Source organism: Cicer arietinum, chromosome 4, assembly GCF_000331145.2.
Source record: "Cicer arietinum cultivar CDC Frontier isolate Library 1 chromosome 4, Cicar.CDCFrontier_v2.0, whole genome shotgun sequence".
In the NCBI taxonomy this organism is placed as follows: Eukaryota; Viridiplantae; Streptophyta; class Magnoliopsida; order Fabales; family Fabaceae; genus Cicer; species Cicer arietinum.
In genome coordinates this window covers 8884711-8894480 of record NC_021163.2, presented here as the reverse complement: position 1 = coordinate 8894480, position 9770 = coordinate 8884711, and the positions used below count along the sequence as shown (strand labels likewise).

The 9770-nt window shown below is 25.5% G+C and overlaps 1 protein-coding gene across 1 annotated transcript; it reads left to right on the top strand.

Annotated features, from left to right (window-relative positions):
• Positions 1-2949: 2949 nt before the first annotated feature.
• Positions 2950-4700, top strand: LOC101497941 (geraniol 8-hydroxylase-like). The gene is made up of 2 exons (XM_004496247.4): positions 2950-3858; positions 3929-4700. The coding sequence occupies exons 1-2, from the start codon at positions 2977-2979 to the stop codon at positions 4511-4513; spliced, it is 1467 nt and encodes a 488-aa protein (XP_004496304.2). The 5' UTR covers positions 2950-2976; the 3' UTR covers positions 4514-4700.
• The last annotated feature ends 5070 nt before the right edge of the window (positions 4701-9770 follow it).

Here is a 9770-nt window from a genome sequence, read left to right as displayed (position 1 = left end):
TATAAAATAATATTATCAAATAGATTTTGGAGGTATTAAAGAAATTGTGGAAGAAAGATGAGAAGTTGTTGAAAGAGGAGGGGTACTCTCATGAGGTACACATGAGCCTTTTGGCTTATGTGGATGAAATATGTTGAAGTGGCAAAATACGATGATGTGACAAAATATGATGATGTGGCATCGGGAGTCTGTTTTAAATATATATAATAGATTATTATCAAATTGTAAAATAATTTATAAATTATAAAGTTATTATAAATAATTGTAAAATAATTTTATAAGTTTTATAAGTAATTACAACTGGTAAATGACTAATAATACTATAAATTTATTATAAAATAACTTATAAAATAATTTGATAATAATTTATAATATAAATTATTATCAAATTATAAAATAATTTATAAATTTATTATAAATAATTGTAAAATAATTTTATAATTTATAAATTTATTATAAAATAATATTATCAAATAGATTTTGGAGGTATTAAAGAAATTGTGGAAGGAAGATGAGAAGTTGTTGAAAGAGGAGGGGTACTCTCATGAGGTACACATCAGCCTTTTGGCTTATGTGGATGAAATATGTTGAAGTGGCAAAATATGTGGCAAAATATGATGATGTGGCATCGAGAGTCTGTTTTAAATATATATAATAGATTTTTATAAACAAAAATGTTTATTTTATGTACTCCCCTCACCTTAAAATTTATTAGGAGTTCGTTATACTCAGAACGTGGGAACTGAATTATTTATAAATAAAAAAAATGTTTATATTTATTTTAGTATAGGACGTTTCTCAAATAAAATTATTTTTAATGGAGGATATATGTCAAAAAATTTGATATTTGAGACTAAAAAAAAATTCAACTTATTTAAATTGTAAATATGCTTAAAAAAACTAAAAACATTGATAGATAAAGATTTGTAAAATATAATTGAATAAGACTTTCAACATATTATTTGATTGGTTAAATTTTCTATGGGTTTCACCAAATTTATATGGGATCAATATAATTTAACGAGATCTATGTAAATTTTAATCAATTATATAGAATATGTTTAAAATTATGTGTTAAAGAGTGTATTGTTGACACTTCTCAGTATAATTGTACAATTTTGTTATATATATAAACTAGAATGAAACATATAAAGTATAAACATAATTCTAAAGATAATTTATTAAATGTTCAATCTTACACTACAAGAAAAATACCATTTTGTGGCCAACTTTATAAATATTTTGTGGTCGAATAAAACCCTCACAAATTAGTGACCGAAAAAGCCCTCACAAATGTCAAAATTGAAATTGGTTTTTATTTGTGGCTGAAAAAGCCCTCACAAATTTTTAAATATTTAACTTGATTTCTGTTCAATTGTTAATACAATTTTTCCAAATATATTATCTAATTAATAGTATTTAATTTACATCACTTTTAATATAATATCTTTTACTATAAATTTATATCATTGATAATATATCAATACTTAACAAATATAATTTTATAAAAGTACTATTGTCTCTTTTTAATTTATATATTTTTTAAAATATATGCAAAAATGATCAAATGATCTAATTAATTATATATTAGGAGACATATGGAGTATTAATTAGTTGTCATTTATGTACAAATGTCACTAGGTAATATCTTATTATACATGAAAACAACCAACAAGAATCCTCTACAAATTACACAACCTAATTGCATGTCACATAACGAAGACATAAGCACCCCCTAGAAATTATATATACAAAAATAACATCTTTTAGCCCTAAACCACATCCAATAAATTATTTTTGTGAAACACGTGTAATTTAATTTTTTTTTTCATCACAACGTATGTAATATTTTCTTAATAATTGAGAGGTACAACTAAGGTACATATAAAATTGAGATACACACATTTTTCACGTATGAAATGAGCAAATAATTGTCCAAATGTGTACGTGTCCACACAAAAATTATATGGTTCATTTATGCTTGTCCACACAAATAATTGCTGAAGTTCTTAACCACAAATATGTAATCATAAATTAGTTAAATATAAATAATTTTTTAGATTTTATGTGAAACATTTGTTAAATTTACTAAATTATTCTCTTTAAGTGGTCCCTTAATTTAATTTCAGTTAACGTTTTAGTCCTTTATCTTCTTTTTTTCAATTTGGTCATTTATTTTAACTTTAAGTGACAATTTGATATTTTATGTTTTAAAATGTCAACAATATCATCTTTATTTTTTGTAAAAATTCAAAAAACTCATAAAACAAATTATCATCCTCAATATAATGTAATTTCATCAAATTTATAACTTAAATCTTTAAATAAATTCATATTTTTATCTCCAACAACATCAAATAAAGAATGACAAATATGAGTTTATTTGAAGATTTGAGTTACGAATTTGATTAAATTTGTTTTATATTACAAAACATAATTAATTTGATGGATTTTGTTTGAAAATTTTAATGAATTTTTGTAAAAAAAAAAAGATAATATTGTTGACGTTTTAAAACATAAAGATCAAATGTCACTTAAAATTAAAATAAAGGACCAAATCAAGAGAGAAAAAAAGATAAAAGACTAAAACGTTCACTGAAATTAAGTTAAGGGATCATAAGTGGTACTTAACCTATTTTTTATTTGTTTTGAAGTGAACTTAAGTAACCATCGTATTCTCCTATAAATTGGGGTTAACAAAGAAAGCATACCGCAAGAAATCCTTTGAAGTCTTCATTTCTCTTTGGTCGTATTTTGAGAAGTAATTAAGTAAATCCTTCTATCTCTTATGTCTGAGTATAAAATTTCAAGCTTTAATCAGTATTTTCTCGACCTTTATTATTAATAATAACTTTAATCTAACTTATCTTTACCAAAACAGCTTCTAAAGTGAGGATTGTCTCTATTTATCCACGTAGAATTTGGTTTTTTTCCAATATTATGTGCACTGGACATTTTGCTTCATTGATTCTAGATATGATTTCTGCAAGCATACTACTCCTTTTGTTGGCATGCATTGTCACATACTTTCTTGGTTCACTGCATGCAAGAAACAGAAAATCAAACAAGAAGCTTCCACCAGGACCTTCCATTTTTACTATCATGTCACATGTTCTTGAATTGTACAACAAACCACATCAGACACTTGCAAAGTTTGCTAAATTCTATGGACCTGTTATGCGTATAAAGTTATGGACTGAAACCACCATAATCATCTCCTCAGTAGATATGGCCAAAGAAATTCTTCATACTCATGATTCACTCTTCTCTGATAGATCTTTCCCTGATAACACAACTACTCACGACCACAACAATTTTAGTTTGGTTTTCCTCCCAGTTTCACCTCTTTGGCAAGATCTTAGGAAAATATGTCATCACAATTTATTCTCCAACAAGACTCTTGATGCAAGTCAAGAACTTAGACGTATGAAGTTGAAAGATCTTCTGAATGATATGCATAGAAACAGCTTAACTGGTGAAGCTGTTGATATTGGAAGAGCAGCTTTCAAGGCATGCATTAATTTTTTGTCGTACACTTTTGTGTCTCAAGATTTTGTTGAGTCTTTGGATGATGAATATAAGGATATAGTGTCCACTCTCTTGAAAGCTGTTGGAACACCAAACATAGCTGATCATTTTCCAGTGTTGAAGATTGTTGATCCACAAGGGATTAGAAGGCACACTTCTAATTATGTTTCAAAGGTGTTTCATGCCTTAGACATCTTAATTGACCAACGAATGAAGCTGAGACAATCTCAACATTATGTCTCAAATAATGACATGTTAGACATTTTGCTGGATATTTCCAAAGAAGATAGTCGAAAGATGGATAAAAATCAGATTAAACATCTAATACTTGTATGTATTCTCATCTCTTTATCACCTTTTTGTGTGTGTTATATTATATGTTCTATTGTACTTGTGATAGGATCTTCTTGTGGCGGGAACAGAGACAACAGCAAATGGATTAGAAAGGGCAATGAGTGAATTAGTACACAATCCAGAGATTATGTCAAAAGCAAAAAAAGAATTAGAGGAAATAATTGGAATAGGAAATCCAGTTGAGGAATCAGACATAGCAAAACTTCCTTACTTAAATGCAGTGGTGAAAGAGAGTTTGCGTTTACATCCACCAGCTCCACTTTTGCTTCCTCGAAAAGCAACAGAAAATGTGGAAATAGCAGGGTACAGAATTCCAAAAGGAGCACAAGTTCTGATAAATGAATGGGCAATTGGAAGATCAAACATATGGGAAGATGCTCATTTATTTTCACCAGAAAGATTTATTGGATCTGAAATAGATGTAAAAGGTCGACACTTTAAGCTTACTCCATTTGGAAGTGGTAGACGTATATGTCCTGGTTCTCCTTTGGCTGTTAGAATGTTGCATTTGATGTTGGGTTCCTTAATCAATTCTTTTGATTGGAAACTTGAAAATTCTATGGAACCAAAGGATATGGATTTAGACAAATCCCTAAGAGCTATTCCAATTGCACTGAACAACATTAAGTAACCATTGTATTATCTACCTTCAAATTTGGTTTATGGATATGGCTTTAGGTGGAGTAGTGTGTATCTTTATCTAATTTTTCTATTTTATGAATTTAATGTTGTTATAGTCTAAGTATCTATTTGAGTATTCAAGTCTATGGGGTATCAGCTTAAAATAATGGCAATGGTAAATTGATATTGTTTGTATACTTATTCTGTTATCTTTTTCTTTCTTTCATTTAACAAACCAGTCCAAGGCATTTTTAGTTTTAATATAAACATGATTAATTCGGTTTTTTAAATAAACGACTTAAAAAATAAACGGGGACAATTTTTTAAATATTTAAAATTTGTTTAATGTGATTATAACAATAACTTTCAGCTTCATCTTCCTTCTCTCCATGCTTCCTCGCCATCGTCGATGGTAGTTAAAAATAGAATGATGAAGAGAATGTTATTCTCATGGTCAACTGTGAGTCTTCACCATGTTTTGAGGTATATTATATATATACTACTTATTATCAAATTAATCGGTAATTTATTTATCTTATGATATATTTTATAGTTGATAACATAGAATATACAATGATGTTGTGATACTTTAATAACTTAGTTGACCTAAAAACTATAATATTTTCCTCTACTTTAGTCTAGTTTTATATCTTGACTTAAAAGAATATTTATGCACTAGCAAATACTTAATTTTTAGGGTTTTTAGAATATGGAGTTGGTCAAGTCTTGATGTCTTTAATTGTGTAATATTGTATATTTTGGTTGGCTACGTGGTTTTAGAACGTGTTCATGTTTTAACTAGGTGTGATGACAAAAAGAAAAGAGATATGAAGTTATAAAACACTGATACAACAAGTTGAGGAGTAGGAGTTTCTTCAAGGTGTTGTAGGTTGATTTTTGTTGATGTTCTTATCAATGTCAAGTCATAGATAGATCAAGTATTATTATATTATATTGTCAATTTTAGTAGTTAAATGTCTATTTTTAAATTGTGTATTATGATTTTGTTTACTATATAACATGGCGTTTTGGTTGATATATTAAATTTTAGTTATGCATATATGAATGGAAGAAAAATATTTTTTTTGTGTACAAAAAAGTAAGTTTTTTAAATCGATTGAGATTCAACCGACTTAATAAATATGTAATTTTTTAAGTTGTTTTTAAATTTGACATGGAATCAAAATTTAATTGACTTAAAAGAATATTTCTGCACTAGCAAATATTTAATTTTTAGGGCTTCATTATGTAGTTTCTCCTATTTATATTTCTATAAACTTCAAATTGTTATATTATTTTATATGTTTATTTTTTAATATCAAATATTAAGGGAAATTTAAAGGTTTACAAATTAAAGAACTAAATTATCTATTTTCAAATGTAGCTAATTTTGCATATAATAGTGTCTACAATTTAAAGAATTATATATATATATATATATATATATATATAAATTAATTACTTTTGAATTATTTAATAGTATTGTTATTAATATATATCTTTAATTTAATTCAAAAATATTTAATAGATTTTTGGATAGTTATGTATTTGATATTAAAAAATAAAAAATTTAATAAACTTAATTTATATTTACATAATATCTAAAATATTATTTGCATTTAATTTGATTTCTTCATATTTTTTTAAGTAGTTTAAGTATGGTAGAACTTGGTTGACAATTCTTATTTTAAAATTGAAAAGAATACATTTTTCAAACAAATTCATAATATTTGAGCATATTAATTGCATAAAATGTAAAATGATTATTAATCTGACAAAACTAAAATATATAGAATACACATATCTTCGATTATGTAACGTTGATGATATGTAATGAAACAGTTAATTAGTTAGTCTGAATCAAACAAAAATTACAATAAAATAAAATTTAGATAAAATAAAAAAAAATGATTTAATTTAGTGACTTCAAAAAAATTACTCTAAACCACCGTTCCACCATTTTCCCATTGATGAAGAAGAAGGATGTAAGGAATTAGAAGGTGGCGACTAAGTTTTAGAAGGAAGCCTTATGGATTATAGCAAAGACATTTATAGGCAAATATGACACACGTAATTACTACTACATAATTTCTTATTTACCATATAAAAGTGATTTATGATATTTTTCTAAATCATTTGTCTAAATAGTTTATTTTTTATTTTTTTTAAATGGGTGTCTCTAAAGGTAAATGAGAATTACATTAAAAGAGAAGTAGAACGGGTATTTCAACTCAATCTAAACAACTTACATAATAGACTCTACATGTTAAACCATTTGTACGTAGTACGCAAATAAAAATAAAAATAGAGGATCTAGCCAAATATCGAATTATATCTCTCACCCCCTCCCTTATATCACTCATTTATCTGAAGTATATGAAAAGATTATTTTTATCTTTTTCTATTTTTTATTATCTAATAGACAAATATTTTGAATATTTTTAAAGGTGAAAGATAGATTTCTGGTGAAACTATGTATTTGTTCGGGTTACGTCTAGCAACTTTCTGGAGTATATGTTCACACAAATTACTTGGTAAATTTTTTTCAATCTACATTGTTATTTTATTTATAAAAAAAGATTACTATTTTGTTATGTATATATATTTTATATTGTTTATGTTTCTTAATTTTGTGTCAAAAAATTGTAAATGTGTACATGTATATTTATATCCTCTTATATAACATTTGCCTTATTTTAAATTCACTCATAAATAGTCAACAAATTGTACATTTGTATATTTATATTTCTATTCTTTTATACAAGATTTGTCTTAATAACTTCGATTTTAAATTCTCTCATAAATAATTTTGATATTGTAAGTTGTCTAATAAATGGTGTTGGCACACAGTTATATTAAAAAATAATAATTAAGTAAATATAAAATTTATTTAGCTTCTTAGCCATGAATTCAATTAAATTTCCAGAATATTAAAGAAACAGTTCATTGAAAGTAATTGTTTTTCAAACTTCAAACACTATTCTATCAAATTTAAAAACTACTATACTATACATTTTATATTCTAAATTTATTATTAAATATCACACAAATTCAAAGGATTCATGAAAGATTAATGAACACTAACATGTAAATTCAAAGGTAAATTGTTTGTAACGAGAAAATTATTTTTCTTTAGTATTTTGTGAGTAGTACTAAAATGAAGATATTTTGCCACTTATAAGCAAAATTTATATGAATTCTTAAATGTATGTATTTCATAAATAACATAGGTTGAATAAGTTACTTACCCATCTTTATATTTACTAATTTACTTATTTTATATATGTCCATGTCCATTATTTTAAAAATTCTTATTTCATCTAATCTAATTATTTAATTTTTTTTTAATAATTATTGTTTTTATTTGTTTAAAATTAAAAGTATTGTTTTATAATAAGTTTTTTAGAAAAAAAAAAAGATTGTGGGTAGAATTCAGAAATAAGGCATGATGTTAGAGTCATACTTTTCATCAATAACATTGAGCGTATAAAAAATAGTTTTTAAGTTAAGTTATAATTAAATTTTTTTTATTTTTTTATTGTAAATTATTTTTTTTAAGTCAATTTATTTATTTATTGTCAATAAAATTTATGAAATTTAATATATATATATATATATATATATATAAACTAATATAATAATTTATTTATTAAAATTATTGTTTCCGACGCACGGGTTATAAACTAGTTAATTATAATTCTGTGCATCGCATCTCACGCATGACAAGTCTAGTCACTATATAAAGATATAAAATGATCACTATATTCAAAAATCCAAAATTGTTGGTTTTCTCCTCTACGCACTCAATTTCTCTTACGTTTTTCTCCTTCCATGCGTTTTTTTTTTTTGTCTTCTTCGTGTGTTTCTTCCATACAACTATGATATATATTTTCATCAAATAAATTTACTTTTCTTTTTCAATTTCTCCACATCACTTATTGTTATTTTATATGGTTTTTATTTAAATTATTTTATCTTTATAGCGGTATTCATATGTTGATACCAATTTTCTTTGTTCATGTGTGTTTATTTACTACCTTTTATATTGTACGAGCCAATTAAGATTTGAAATATTTTATTTATTCTGCTGGATGATAGGTTAGCTATGAAAATCATTCATATGTCCTTTATAATAATTTTATAATTTAAAAAATCACTTTTATAAAATTATATATATATAAATTAAAAATTATTTTTATAATAATAAACAAATGAAAGTTAAAAAGTTATTTTTTAAAAAATCTATAATAAATAATTTCTAAATTATTTAAAATAAAATTATTTTTATTTAATCTCAACCAAACACACTTATTCACTACGCCAAAAATGGTATTTTACAGCGCTTTTTTTAAGCCATTTACAGCGCTTTTTCAAAAAATTAAGCGTTGTAGTATCCAGCACTGTAAAAAGATACAACAGCGCTCTTTAAAATAAAAAAAGCGCTGTAAATCTCTTCTAAAAATGCGCTGATTGTTGTATTAGTTTTACGGCGCTTTTTAAAAAAAGCGTTGTAATATGCATTCTTTTATTTCAATTAGATCTCTTTCTGGGATTATAACAACAATCTCCTTCATAAATCGTAATATACAATATCCGCAGTCTATGTTGTTAGTTTGACGAGAGCACTATAAAATAAAACATATAAGTCAATAAATATTTGTGGATTGATTGTTAATGAAATTTTAAAGCCATACATTTCAAACCTTTATTAGAATCCATGTGATTTATTTGATTTTTGCTTCGACACTGTAGCACCCATTTGAGCTCGGAAAACTTGTAAAACACTATCAAATAAATGTGATTATTAGCATTAACAGACACATTATATATATATATATAAGAAATAAATGAATAAATGAATACAATACCTGAAGAGTGCGAAGAAATACGTAGAGTTCATAGGGTTACGGTTTCGTTTAAGAAGAAACAGCGAGAATGCGCAGAAATACGAACGGTTCGTAGGACAGAGTAGGGTTCTCATTGAGAAGAGTACGTAATAATGTTTGTAGGGATAGTAACAAATATGGAGATGATTTGCAATGGAGATGGTTAACAATATGGTTCGTAGGACATTAGGGTTCGCAATGAGAAGGATAATGAAGAGGAGAAGGACACTGAAGTGTAGTGAAGTTTATGTAATAAAGAGGAAACTGAAGCGATTTACTGTTATATTTTATTTTTTAAAAGCCTATTACAGCGCTTTTTTTAAAAAGCACTGTAAAAGACCTCCTTATTTTACTTTTAAAAGCCTATTACAACGCTTTTTT

What these genes read in the sequence shown, in the direction of transcription:
- LOC101497941 (XM_004496247.4), top strand. Translation starts at nt 2,977, where the DNA reads ATGATTTCTGCAAGCATACTACTCCTTTTGTTGGCATGCATTGTCACA. An exon ending in AGATTAAACATCTAATACTT is followed by an intron (nt 3,859 to 3,928) that starts GTATGTATTCTC and finishes TACTTGTGATAG; the next exon opens with GATCTTCTTGTGGCGGGAAC.